General features: G+C 47.5%; 1 protein-coding gene across 7 annotated transcripts in view; it reads right to left on the bottom strand.

Moving 5' to 3' along the window:
- FAM184A (family with sequence similarity 184 member A) overlaps positions 1–14,918 on the bottom strand; it is a 273,827-nt gene that overhangs the window by 75,029 nt on the left and 183,880 nt on the right. For all 7 annotated transcript variants that reach the window (XM_075862406.1, XM_075862407.1, XM_075862408.1 and 4 more), the window contains one exon: positions 14,147–14,328. In XM_075862406.1, coding sequence (XP_075718521.1) covers positions 14,147–14,328 — 182 coding nt within the window. The remainder of the gene's footprint in view (positions 1–14,146; positions 14,329–14,918) is intronic.

Below are 14,918 nucleotides of genomic sequence, written 5' to 3'. Positions count from 1 at the left end.
TATTCCCTACCATCATCACTGCAATGCATGTTATTCCACCATGTGAGACCCCCTGACGAGGAGACTTCTATTACTCCAAAGGGTGTTCCCTCGGTGGTTCATATTACCTTATTGGTGGCAAAAAGATGCCTCTTACAAAATTGGCTGATCCCGAACAATCCTACTATCATGTAGTTGCCAGCCCAATTAAAAAAACTCCTAGGTATAGATCGCCTGGATACGGAGAGACATAAAGAAGGGACGACAGAGCGTTTTTTCAGTAAACAGAGACACTTTATTGCACAGTATATGAACAGACAGGAAATCATAGATTTGGTGTCTCCTTTTCGTCATACAACATGGTATGAAAAGGAGTCGCTGAATGGATATCTGGAACCACTTGATCTCTCACGGAGGGGTGTGGTGATACCGGGTGTTTGGTATCGCCGTTGTGGGTGAAATAATCCAGGCGGACGAAGAAAATAGTTTAACAGTTAAAATAGCGTGTTTATTTGAGGGAGACACAGGGGGGCACAGTACACATACCACTCGCTGTGATAAAGTCTATTGGTTGATGGTAAATACTCTGCTTTCTTTCTTTACTCTGGACCCTGGATACCCCATCTGTAAAATGGCTGACTCCAACCTCCAACTGCTTTTTCTTACCAACTGTCATGCAACATCAGCTATGCCTCCTGCGCACGGAACAGTCCAAAAGAGGAAATTCTATGAGGGGAAATAGAGGGGAATAATGGGAGAGTCCAGGAGGGGAAATAGAGGGGAATAAAGGGATGATACAAGGGCCGATCACCGGGCTTCATTTAAGAACAACTGTGTAAAGGTGGTACAGGTAGGAAAAACTGACATGATCTGACACTTGGTTTCCAGAACACCACTCCCGTTCCGCCACATACCTCCCCCTTCTTAAATCCACAGGGAAACCGATTGGCCCTCTGGCGGGTCGACGGTGACCTGGGGGCCAGGTAATGAGGTTCTACGCCCATAAGAGTCCTGTTGCCGGGAGAGACCCATGGTCTCAGCCCTTCTTGTGGGAAACAACAAAATTATAGGATTGCAGAGCCAAACTCCATCGCAAGAACCGGCCATTGTCTCCTGCAGTCCGGTGCGGCCAACTAAGAGGATTATGATCCGTAATGACGGTGAATTCCCTCCCATAAACTTAGGGTTGCAGTTTTTTGAGGGCCCACACAATGGCCAGGCACTCTTTCTCAATTGTAGCGTAAGCCCGCTCTCGGTCCAGCAACTTACGGGAGAGGTAGGCAATGGGGTGCTCGTGACAGGCTTGGTCAACCTGGCTTAATACTGCTCCCAGTCCAACATTGGAGGCATCTGTTTATACTAGGAACCACTGCTGGAAGTCAGGGGCAGCCAAAACAGGGGATGATGCCAGGGCAGCCTTAAGACTCTCAAAGGCCTGGTCACAGTCAGGGGTCCAAGGCATATTCTTGTTGAACCTTTTGGCTGTGAGGTCTATCAGGGGTTTGGCCAGGGAGCTGTAGTGAGGTATGAATTTTCGATAATACCCTGTGGTCCCTAGGAATGCCCTGACCTGTTTTCTGGTTAGTTGGCTGGGGCCACTGGAGAATGGCTTCCACTTTGGCCGGCTCATAGCAGCCACTTCCTACCCGGTGACCTAAATAGGAAACCTCAGCCATTCCCATTTGGCATTTGTCAGGGCAAATGGTCAGGCCTGCGAGCCTGATGTGCTCCAAAATTTGTGCCAAATGAGCCAAGTGTTCCTCCCAGGTCTCACTGAAGATGGCTATGTCATCCAGGTACGCCTGGGCATAGCCTTGACACCCCACGAGAATCCGGTCGACCATTCTCTGGAAGGTCGCGGGCGCATTCTTCATCCCAAACAGCATGTCCATAAATTCGAACAGGCCAAATGGGGTGATGAAGGCGGAGCGATCTTGGGCCTCTCTGGTCAGGGGAATTTGCCAGTAGCCCTTGCTGAGGTCCAGAGTAGACACGTAGCATGCCCCCCCCCAGCCTATCAAGCAGCTCGTCGATCCGGGGCATGGGATAGGCATCCGTAGCGGTTACCTCGTTCAGCCTCCGATTAGTCGACACAGAACCTCGTGGTTTCGTCCTTCTTGGGGACTAGCACGACACCAGCCGCCCAAGGGCTGTGGGATGGTACAATGATCCCCATCTCCAGCATCTCAGCCACCTCCTTTCGCATCATGTCTAACACTGCGGAAGCCACGCGATATGCTGGCTGCCTCATAGGCCGGGCTCCCCCAGTGTCAACTTGATGGGAGACCAAGGAGGTATGGCCTGAACGTGTGGTGAACAGGGGTTCCTGCGCATCCAACACCTCCCCCATCTGTCTACTCTGAGCGGGGGACAAATGGGACCCTAGCTGTACCTCTGCTATTCCCTGACCTTGTCGGGCTTTGGCTAGCAGGTCAGGGATGTGATCGGCATCGGGGTCATCCATGGGCGGAGAACAGACGGCCATGGCAGTGACCTCCCGCTCCATGTAGGCTTTTAATCTAGTAATATGATACAGGTGTATCCTGGTCCTTTCTTTGTCTAGGGCTACTGAGTAGTTAGTTTCCCCGTGCCATCCAACTACTGTGAAGGGTCCTGCCCAGTTGGCTTGCATCTTGTTACGCTTTCCGGGCACCAGAACTAATACCTTCGTTCCCACTAACTCGCGGGGCCTGGCTCGCTGATCGTAACCTTGCCTCTGTCGTCCCTGAGTGACACGTAAATTGTCATGGGCCAAATCCAGCAATTTAGCTAGGCATTTCCACAGGTTGTGCACATATTCTACTACTGGGGCCTCCAGGCTTGAGAAATATCCCTCCCAACCTTCCCGGACTAAGTCCAAGGGCCCTCAGACCTTCCTCGCTCCTGTGGCACCTCTCTAAGCGAAGAGAAGCTGCTGCAGAGAGCGTTCCCAGTCCTTCCCCTCTGCGTGGACATACCGAAGCAGCAATTGCTTGAGGGTTCCATTGAACCTTTCACACAGTCCGTTCGTTTGGGGGTGATAGGCGGTAGTCCTTAGTGGACATACCCCGAACCGATTCCAGAGGGACTGCATCAGTTCCCCTTGGAATTGGGAGACTTGGTCCGTCAGCACCTCCTGCGGGAACCCTACCCTACTGAATATGTCCATCAGGCCTTGGGCGACGTGCTGTGCAATTAGGGATGAGAAAGCCACGGCCTCAGGGTAGCAAGTAGCGAAGTCTACCAGCGTTAACATGTAGCACTTCCCACTATGGCTGGGGGTGGATAGCGGCCCTATCAGATCTATGGCTACCCGCTGGAAGGGTTCCCCGATATTGGGCATGGACTGGAGCGGAACTCTCCAAGGCGCTCCACCTAACCGTTGACATACGGGGTATGAGGCTCGGTACCACCGTACGTCCTGTGTCATCCCTGGCCAAAAGAAGTTTCGCTGGAGCCGGGTTCTGGTTTTCCGATTGCCTGTGTGGCCTACTGCTGGGATATCATGGGCCAGGGAGAGAAAGTGGGAACGGTAGTGCAAGGGCACCATCAGTTGCTTAGTGGCGGTCCATGGGGCCTCGGGTGATGTCATGGGTTTTATGCGATATAATAATCCATTCTTCCATTTGTACTGCTCTTGGGTGCCTTCTACAGGGGCTTGATCTGCAACGCTACGGGCTGTGGCTAAGGAGAGGTCAGTCGCCTGGCCAGTCCGGAACTCTGCTCTATTCACCTCCCCCAAGTCTATCTGACAGTCAGTCTCATCTGTCGTGTTTGTAATATCAGAGGTTGGTTCACTTGCCACCGGTGGTTCTGGGAGCGGGATTGCTGAGACCGGAGCTTGGCTGCGGGTTCACTGAGGCCACGAACTGGCTGGAGAGGCCGTTCCCCAAATCATTCCCCAAGAGGGCTGCAGTGGTGAGGCCTTCCATCAGGCCAACGATGACCATTCCCTGGCCGGCACCCCAGTCCATGAACAATCGGGCCAGGGGGATGTAGATCTGCTGGACACAGGCCAGGACGACATTGACACGTCGATCTCTCAGGATCTGGGATTCTGGAACTAAATCAGGGTGCACAAGGTTGAGGGAGGCACCCGAATCCCTGAGCCCCTGGACGACCTGATGACCCACCACAATTGGCTGGAAATTATTTAGCATGTTGGCCGGGGTATCTTGATCCACATGGCCTGCAACATGGAAGGCTACCTCCTCCACCTTTGGTGCATCTAAGAGGTAGTTGTGCTCACAAAAAAGATCATCCATCTCTTGGAGGTGAGCAACATGGTGTGGGGCCTGGTGTGGCCCTGGGAGTGGGGCTTGGTTCCGCGGGCAGTTGCGCTGCATGTGCCCAGCTTGGTTGCAGCAGAAGCAGCGGCAGATCTCCGGAAGGTCCCTTCCCCTTGGAGGGACTACTGCTGGCTCGGGCCGGAACGAGGGACGATTCCGTGGCCATCGAAATGACCCCTTGGGACGGGGCGGAGGATGCTGAGTAGGTCAACAGTTAGGACGGCTGGTACCTCTCCATTTGGGCCGGTTGGCCACGAATTGGTCCGCCAGGGTAGCTGCTTGCTTTGGGATGTCTGGGCTCCGGTCTCGGGGTCCATCTTCAGGAGGAGCTGCTCCAGGATGAAGGGACTCTCAATAGCTTCTGCGCTGTTCGCCTGTTTTCCCCTCAGCCACTTAGTGCAGCTCTGCTGTAGCTGGGTAGCAAACTCTGCATAGGTGTTGTTGGCCGGGCACGCCATGGTCCGGAACTTGACTTTGTAGGTCTCTGGGGTGATGGCAGAGTGCTAGAGCAGGGCCTCCTTCACGTGGGAATAATCGCGGCAGTCTTCCACACTTAGCGTCCGATAAACTTCCAAGGCTTTGCCCGTTAGGCTGGGGCCCGCATACTTTGCCCATTCCGAGGTCGGAATGGTATGCACCTTCATGATGGACTCAAATACATGGAGGTAAGTGTCAATGTCTGTGGTGGCCTCGTTAAAGGCGGGCACGTTGCTGAACCGCAGGTGTGGCCCTCCGTAGCCGCTTGGTGCCTGGGGCGCTGGTGCACTCGTTGGGATGGGGATTTTCACAGGGATCCGGAGCACCAACTCCATTATACAGGCTCTCTCATGCTCGGTAAAATTAGGGCCCAGGGCGGCTAGCATCTTACCTATGAGAGTGGCGGTCGCCAAGGAGGGGGTGCTGTGTAGGGACCCCCGACTGTCCGATCAGATGCTGTGGCCGTTCCTCTCTTTCTCGTCGTACTCTCTTCGTCATTCAACTCGTGGTGCGCTCTGTCCCACACAATGAGCTTGCTTGCCAGCACGGCCTTTACCCCTCGAACTTGGCAAAGCTCCTGCAATGTCCCATTTGTGTTTTTGAGGTAGGGGCTGCTGCTGGGGTCCACCAGAACACCTTGGCTATCGGATGACCTTTCTGGGGTCAAAGCAGGCGTCGTATCCCGTGTGCACTCCCTCTGTTGTTTTTTACTATCTGGCCGTGAAGCGCTGGATGGTACCCGGGAGTACTTGTCCTTTGCCGCTTCCCCATTGTACCGGCTGGATTATTATCCCACCGCTGCCACCAAATGTGGTGATATCAGGTGTTTGATATCGCCATTGTGGGTGAAATAATCCAGGCGGATGCAGAAAATAGTTTAACAGTTAAAACAGCGTGTTTATTTGAGGGAGACACAGGAGGGGCACAGTACACATACCACTCGCTGTGATAAAGTCTATTGGTTGATGGTAAATACTCTTTTCTTTCTTTATTCTGGACCCTGGATACCCCATCTGTAAAATGGCTGACTCCAACTGCTTTTTCTTACCAACTGTCATGCAACACCAGCCACGCCTCCTGCACACGGAACAGTCCAAAAGGGGAAATTCTATGAGGGGAGATAGAGGGGAATAATGGGAGAGTCCAGGAGGGGAAATAGAGGGGAATAAAGGGATGATACAAGGGCCGATCACCGGGCTTCACTTAAGAACAACTGTCTAGAGGTGGTACGGGTTGGAAAGACTGACATGATCTGACACTTGGTGCCAGAACACTACTCCCGTTCCACCACAAGGGGATAACTCTGGATGAGAATGGAAAAAAGTAGACTTCCTGGGAGATAGAGGATCGTCTGGTGGCAATTTAGATTTCATAGATGGTAAACCTGTAAAAGTTAGACAGTTGTGGAGGATTATATATGTTCTTCACTCTGTATGATATACCTGTTTTATTGGATTGATGTAACTTCTGTCCAAACTCTTGATATTCCTGGGCTACACCGCATAGGAACAGTGAAAATGAGCGACATAAGCATCACAATTGTTAACTGTATTGTCATTCCTGAATCCAATGTCTTTGGCAACGTTGTTATGTTTTATAGTTTTTTCAACGACCAAAACAGAAAAACACGGATCAAAATACTTTTACAAAAATCAAGATTAGTGAGGTCAGTTTCAAGTTCCCAATCATTAAATCCAGATAAATTGCAACAGTTATGCCAACAGTGTTATTCATATACTCTAACAGCTTATCATTACCTAACATGGATGCTTTAAACTTAAAGGCAATGTGTTGCCAGAAAAACATGTTTGTTTTTTTTTTATTAAACATTTAGTGTGTGGGTGATTAAACATTGTTCAAATTTTTTTTATTTTTTTCACGAGTCAGGAAATATTATAAATTAATTCTAATTTATAGTATTTCCCATTTCTGGTCACTAGATGGAGCTATTCCCAAAATTGCAGCATTGCAACATTGGGTGAAAAGCCCTCGCTCTAGTGAGCTCTCAGCATCCCCCCCTCCTTTATCCTGGCTAGTGCCGGGATAAACGAGGGGTTTGAACGGTGTAACCTCCTACACTGTGTGTCGCCATTTTTTGAGCTAACACACAGTGTAGTAGGTTTACATACAGTAGTAAACACACACAAACACGGAACATACATTTAAATCTCTTACCTGCTCCTGCCGCCGCGGCTCCCTCCGGCCCGTCCGCTCCGTCTGCTGCCGCTGGTGCAAGTGCACAAGTCCGGAAGCCGCGACCGGAAGTAGTAATATTACTGTCCGGCCGCGACTTCCGGTCCACAGGAAAATGGCGTCGGACGGCGCCAATTTCAAATTGGACTGTGTGGGAGCGGCGCATGCGCAGTTCTCACACAGACGCCGTACACACAAGTGAATGAGACGGGAGCCGTTCGCAGTCCCTATGGGACTGTGGTTGCCGTATTCCATGTCTGTATGTGTCGTTAATCGACACATACAGAAATGGAACAAAAAATGGCAGCCCCCATAGGGAAGAAAAAGTGTAAAAATAAGAAAAAGTAAAACACAAACACACAAATAAATATAAACGTTTTTAATAAAGCACTAACATCTTTAACATATAAAAAAATAATTTGTGATGACACTGTTCCTTTAAAGACACACATGACGTCCACAACCTGACGTTCAACCTGACGGATTCTAATCATTTTCTGAGCTTTTGCTATTGTAGTCAGCTTCAAAAGATATGGAGAAGTATACACTCTCCTGACTGACAACCCCTGCATTGAACCCCTGGCATTGAAGGAACCCAGGGAAGATATTTCCAAGGACTGTTGGGGCTCTGTATAATTTTGTAAGCAAGCTTTGTAGCATACAGCATATGCATTTCTATTAAATATGGTAGTAGATATGTATAACTTAAAGCATACCTGTAATGTCCGTGGCTGCGGTCCGTCAGCTCCAATCCCCCCCCTGACAGCCGCGAGTCGGCAAGCACTGGCCCCAGCCTCCATCTCAGCAGACGCCAGCGCTCGCTTCAACTCACCTCAGCCGGATCTTAAAGGGGCAGCGCGCGCACTGGACTTTTGATGAACTTTGAACCCGTGAGTACCCTGGACTATAAGGGGAGTCCAGCCCCCTGCTTTTATGCCTGAGCGTTGTTGATGTTTCCCAAGTTTGTCTATGTGATGGCCTCCTAGTCTGTTCCTGTTCCCCGAATTCTTTACTATCCTGGTCGCCTGGTCGAGCACTGTGCTGTGCCAAAGTCGTGTCGTGCTGTATCCCACGTCTGACCTGCTTCACCTCGCCTGACGTCTACCTGCTGCCTAGTCCCAGCCGAGCCTGCCTTACTGCTGTCCCAGCTGCCACAGGTACCTATACGAACTATAGACATTGACCTGCGCTCTGTTGGCCAGCAGCCAAACCGCCAAGGCGGTACGGCCCAGTGGGTCCACAGACCCTTCGTGACAATACCTAACCTTCCAGGGAACTTTTAGAATAAGCTGTCATATGTGTGTACGGTACATGAGGAATAACACTTTTTGTCCATTCTGTCTATTTATTTTGTTGGTATGTGTCATTTTTTTAACCAATTTTCACGTCTGCAGGCTCTTTCTCTAATTGTCAGTTTTCTCTCAGCTAGTGGGTGTCTTCTACACACTGCACACAGAAGAAGAGAATCCTGCTCTTATATATATACGGCAGTTAATATCCAAAGTAACCGCCGTGTGCAGCACGGACAGCAGCTAGACGGGCTGGGAGTGACTCAATAAGGTGCTGGTAGGATGTCTCCGGTATCTGGAGCCATGCTGACTGCAGTGCATCCCACATTTGCTGGAGGGTATGTGGGGGAGGATCCATAGAGCGAATAAGATGATCAAGGTGGTCCCACAGATGCTCGGCTTCAAATCTGGCGTATTAGGGGGCCAGGGAAGTACTTGGAAATCTTGGTCGTGCTCTTCCAACTACTGTCATACATTTCTAGCAGTGTCACATGTCGCATTTTCTTGATGGGAGATTCCATCTGGCACAGGGAAGACCAACAGCATGTATGGGTGGACGTGATCTGCAACGTTGAATTTATACCCAAATTGGTTCAGAGTGCCTTCCACATGGATGAGTGGGCCCAGAGAATGCCATGAGAAATGTCCCCAAACCATAACGCTACCGCCACCAGCTGATGTTCTTCCAGCAATGGCTGCTGGGTGTTTGTTCTCTGATGTTTCTCGCCTGACACGCCAGAGTCCATCTGTTCAATGAAGCAGAAAACGTGACTCATCGGAGAAGGCAACCCTTTGCCAATCATTGGTGGTCCAATTCCGATACTGCCAAGCAAATTGAAGCCTTTTTTACCGATGCACCTTTGTTAGCATAGGAGCAGTGACTATCCGTCTGCTTCGGAGCCCCATACGCAGTAGGGCTCGCTTAACTGTTGTTTTTGACACATGTCTGGTAGCCCCCTAGTTGATTTTCACAGTAAGCTGCTCCACTGTAGCGTGACGTTGGGCCCTCGAGCACCTTCGTAGCCGACGTTCACCTCTTACATCAATGGCACGTGGTGCTCCGCGGTTTCCGCATCGGTTATTCCCAATGGTGCCATTTCTCCACTCACGATACACTTTCACCACAGCAGAGTGCGAACAGTTCACAAACTGCGCTGTTTTAGAAATACTGCCACCCTTGCCCCGAAAGTCAATAATCATCCCATTTTGGAACTATGATAAATCAACCCCTTTACCTATAGCAACAGCGAGTGATGTGTGTTCAGATGGCCTATCGCAAACCTTATATACCCACCAACCCAGCCCACAACACATCACTTCCTTCATCGGCTACGGGCTGCCAACGTCGAAAGTAGGATGTGGTCATAATAATGTGACTCGACCGTGTATATATGTATAGAAAACTGCAGCAGCATGGAGGAGATCATATAGCAGTAATGAGAAGTGTATATAACACTTACTAGGAAGCTGCTGCAGTGTGTCTGTGTCTCGATGCCTCTATTTCACTCTGCTCCTACTCCCTCCTCCCCACTTCCCTTCTTCATAGACTTCTATGGGCAGCTGTAACTTGATCCTTTAGTGAGCTGAGAGTCCGTCTCCTCTTCAGGAAACGGGAAAAAAAGTAAATTCACAGAGATCAGTTGGGGGTAGGAGGAGTCTGGTAAGATGAAAAAGAGCATTTTTTCTCTAATAAGATATATTAAAAGTTTCTTATATTTACTTGTACTATTGATTTATGCAAAGTTTGTTGAAAAGTTAGAGACCATTTAATAAAGACAATGCATTGTTGCTCTGGTTTAACTCATCTATTCACATACAAAAAGGCTCTGTTCACACTGGTCAGGCAGCTGAGCCTCGTTAATTGCAAAACTGTACACAGTGATTACCGCGGTTTTACGATGCAATGTGGTTTTTGGCTGAATGGCCTGTACAGGTAAAGCACATGGTTTCAAAGTGCTTCACCTGTACAAGCCGCACAGGCAAAAACTGCAACACAAAGCCATTGAAATCTGCAGTAAAACCGCACACAGTTTTGCCTTGCAGTTCTCAGCTACCGTGGCTCCGTTGCATGGTGTACGGACCCCCTATATTATCAAAGATTGACAACAGATGATTCATTAATTACTAATTCACTAATAAATTATTATAAAGTAATTTGCTACCTATGTGCAGACTTTAAATTCGAAGTATATTTAAATGTATTTAGGCTGGGTTCGCACTAAATTTTTGTTGCGTTTTTAACATGTGCTGTTTTGTTTTGGTTGATGAACTCCCATTGAGACATAGAGTTTATCAACCAGAGAAAAAAAACGCATGTTAAAAACGCAACTAACATGCACATTGCAAACCCATCCTTAGGCTTAAGGGTACTCTTACACGCAGGGTCGGCTCCAGTTCTATGTGGGCCCTTGGGTGACACAGGCTTAGTAGGTCCCTTTGCGGGGGAACTCACGGCGGCAGTAAAATGGCAGAAAACATCACTTTGTGCCCCCATATAGACGTTAGGCCCTGTTTATGCCCCCATATAGAAGTTAGGCCCCCAGTTTGTACCCCCATAAATTTAGTGCCCTCTGTAGTGCCGCACAGCCCCCCTCCCATGTAGTGCCACAGAGCCCCCTCCTCCCAGGTAGTGCCACACAGCCCCCTCCTCCCAGGTAGTGCTATGCAGTCCCCCCTTCCAGGTAGTGCCATGCAGCCCCCCCTTCTAAGTAGTGCCACACAGCCCCCACCTCCCAGGTAGTGCCATACAGCCCCCTCCTCCCAGGTAGCACTACTAGCACTCTGTTGACACGAGCAGAGCAGTGTCTCAGGCACTGTCCATATAGGGACAGTAATGTCAGGTGCTTCCCCAGAGACGGAGTCCCGGAGCAGAGCCACTTCTTGTGCTCTGCCTAGGACTCCTCCTGACATCACTGTCCATATATGGACAGTGATGTCAGGGGCTTCTCCAGACACGAAGTCCCGGAGCAGAGCTGCTTCTAGCACTCTGCCTGGGACGCCTTCTCTCCTCCTGACATCACTGTCCATATATGTACAGTGATGTCAGCTGGAGAAGAAGAGTCCCAGGCAGAGCTCTGGAAGCAGCTTTGCTCCGGGACTCCGTCTCTGGGAAAGCCCCTGGCAGTTAGGGGCTTCCCCAAAGATGGAGTCCTGGAGCAGAGCCACTTCTAGCGCTCTGCCTGGAACTCCTCCTCTCCTCATGACATCACTGTCCATATACGGACAGTGATGTCAGGGGCTTCCCCCGTTACGGAGTCCCGGAGCAGAGCTGCTAGCGCTCTCCCTGGGACGACTCCTCTCCACTTGACATCACTGTCCATATATGGGGACCCCCCAAGGGTAGTGTGCCACATTCGCCGGGTGCTGACGCCGGTCCTGCTTACATGGCCCGACATGGGACATCGTTTATCGGCGCTCGTTTGCTCCTTTCACAAGGAGCTAGTTTGAGGACAAGCGCTCGTTACTACGATCGCTCGTCCAATACATTTCTATCATGTCGGCAGCACATCTCCATGTTTACACAGGGAGATGTGCTTCCGACAACGATAATATTTTCGGCATTTCATCGGCTGATCATTGCCCTGTTTACAGTGAAATTATCAGGAATGAGCATTCTGTGAATGCTCGTTTGCCCGATAATTTGCCGGTGTAAAAGGGCCCTAATGCACACGATGCGTATAACGTGCAAATCTGCAGCGTAATACAGTACCAGCAAAGTAAATGAGATTTCAAGAAATCTCATCTACACATTGCAGATTTTTTTGGAAGGTACATTGATCTGCAGTGCGTATTTTAAAATCTGCAGCACGTCAATTTATTTTGTGTTTCTGCTTGCGAATTGTATCTAATTAGTTTAAGAAAAAAACGCACCAAAATTCTGCAGCATAAAACCGCACCTATTTCCGCAAAAAATGCACTATGCAGACTTTACCTGCGTGATTACCTGAGTTTTTTATGTGAATTTTCTGCACGAAATTCCGCAAAGTGTGCATGTTGCCTAAGGGTGAATTCACACACTGCAAATTTTGTTGCAGAAATATCTCCAACTGAAATTTGGTTTCATTTATTTGAATGAAACGGATTTTCAGTCCTAGAAATCTCTGCATCAAAATCTGCTGCATGTAAATCTACACGTAAATTTAATCCATTACAGTCTGCATTGCAATGGCATCCTGTTTTGTGTATCTGCACATGTGTAGCTGGGTGTCAGTGATTCCACAGCAAAATAAGGGGGCAGTTATAACGGCATATTTTTTATGTATGAACACCAGTGTAAATTACATTGATAGATCTCCCTCAAATTCCTCACCATTTTAAAGTTATATGCATTACATTTATACATAAACTGTAAAATACTGTTTGAAGGTGAACCTACTCTAAGGGTGTATGTACATGAGTGTTTTTTCGTGGCCTTTTTAGTAATCGTGGCAAAAGCGCAGCAATTTTTACAAAAATGTTGCAATTTTGCGTCAATTACAAAAATCACTGCATATGTACACAATAAAAACTGCTAAAAAAAAATCTCATATAAATGCACCCTGAAGCAGCATGGCTAGGCAGTGCAGAAAACCTTTAGTGTAGTGGTTTATATTGGAAGGTGTGATTTTAATTGTACAGAATTCCATTAAGACTACCATTAGGTACAATATTCAAAATTTAGAGGCAATTCTGAGAGTACAGCAATGGGAAAGGATTTTAAGATCTTACAACACATTAACAGACAAGTAGAGAATAGGTTTAGATAGTGATATGATAGAGTTGCTTTACAATATATCAGTGCACAATTACTAGCAAACAACAAAAAGTTATGCAGTAAAGGTTGGGTGTGTAAATTTTACAGGTTTGGCCAAAAAAATATTGTACATAATTTCTCATTTACTAAATGAAAATGACACCTAATTAGCAGCTCTATTAGGGTATGTTTACACAAGGTTTTTGTATTCTGTTGGTTGTCTCTCTGTCCTCTCTATAAGGCGGAAAAAAAAATACCTGCGGTCTGTACTGAGGAACGGTTGCCATCTTTGCCTGCTCAATGCAGTGGGTGCAAGTTCTGCTGTCACATCAGCAAGTTGTGCTTTTGTGACCACACCAGTGTCCACAAGAGTGTAGAGATGCATTGTGGTTACTTTTATTAGTGGATCCTGATGCCATGAATTCTTACAAATTCCTTCACTGCGTAGTAATATTGTTGCTTGAAAGTACTGGTCTTTAGGGATTATGAAAGAAGGATTAATAAAAATGGGGAACTTTTTCTTTGACCGCTCTAAAGTTTAGCCTCATGTAACATCAGAACTAAAATAATTACTGACGTGCTTTCATAGTCTTATTGGACATTACAGTACAGTAATGAGTCGAAAAAAACCAACTTATAATAATAAATTACAAACCAATTACCAGGGCCGTAACTATAGGGGCTGCAGAGATAGAAGTTACTCCTTTGACTTTGTACCTGATAGGCCAATAGCTCCTCTGCCACATAAGACACCAGTATTATAAATGGTTCATGGTAAGTGGAATCCTGTTGCAGATTTTGCAATGAGCCCCAGAGGCTGCAAATTACAATGGACTATGTAGTAAAGCAAAAGTGTGACTAGGATCACGATCATGAAGTCCTTGTACATCCAGTATTTCAATGCTACACGATGGACATAAAATGTACGGTGTCAAGTTCCTGATACTAGTTTAATTAACATATAAAAAAAAGAATATACTAGATAATATACTAGACTAGACTTACCCATATTAACATATTTGACAGCTAGTATTCCAAATTGTACAGATACATATAATGTTGACTGAATAAACTGGACAAGCGTCAATGACCCTATCCTAGCGTAGAGATGACTTAACAAAGATGTAACATGTCGATTCATTACGGGATAGACAGCTGTAACTAACATAGCCTGTAGTTTATTAATATGTAACACATGCAGTTCTAACCTTCTCCAGTGCAAGGATCTGCTGCCTTTGGCGTTCATCAAGATTTTGATTTTTGTTTTGCAACAGAGCCCGTTCTTCTTCTAGTCTGGCTATTTTTTCCTTTATTCTAGCTTTTTCAGATTCTAGGTCTTGTATGGTGGCTTCTTGTGTCATCTGTGTAGCTTGCAGCATCCCAATGTGACCTGTAAAAAGCCATACATTCTAATAGTGGGAGTTTTTTTTCCAGTTCATATGTGCTGTTTTTATTTAAAGGATTTGTCTGAGATTAGAAAATAGGTCTATTAACAAAGTTATTAACTCACGTTAAAGTTAAATGTGTGTAAATAAACTTGAACAAAATTCTAGAACTAGATGGCTTACACCCAATAGTCCCCAAAGAGCAAAATGTATTCATATATCTATACTGGTTTGTAATATTTATAGACTCTCTAATGACAGGCATGGTGACAATGGATTGGTGCAAACAAGTGCAGTGCCATTGTTTAAAAGGGAAAATACTAAATCAAAAAAAGCAATCCAGGTTGTCCCCCCTCAGGTAATAATAGATAATCTGTAACGTCCATGGCAGCGGACCGTCGTCCTGACAGCCGCGGCCATGGACGAGAGAGTTCGCGGCGGAATCTCCCTCCTGGGAGACGCCGGCACTCACTTTCTGGTCCGGACACATGTGCAGGGCCTTAAAGGGCCAGTACGCGCACATTTGCAGAATAACTGCAATTAGCCCAGAATGCTTCTGGACTATAAAAGGGGCTCTGCCCTCTCGATCCTTGAC

Source organism: Rhinoderma darwinii, chromosome 4 (assembly GCF_050947455.1).
Source record: "Rhinoderma darwinii isolate aRhiDar2 chromosome 4, aRhiDar2.hap1, whole genome shotgun sequence".
Taxonomy (NCBI): Eukaryota; Metazoa; Chordata; class Amphibia; order Anura; family Rhinodermatidae; genus Rhinoderma; species Rhinoderma darwinii.
Note: the sequence above shows the minus strand (reverse complement) of the source record. Positions and strands in the feature narration are given on the sequence as shown.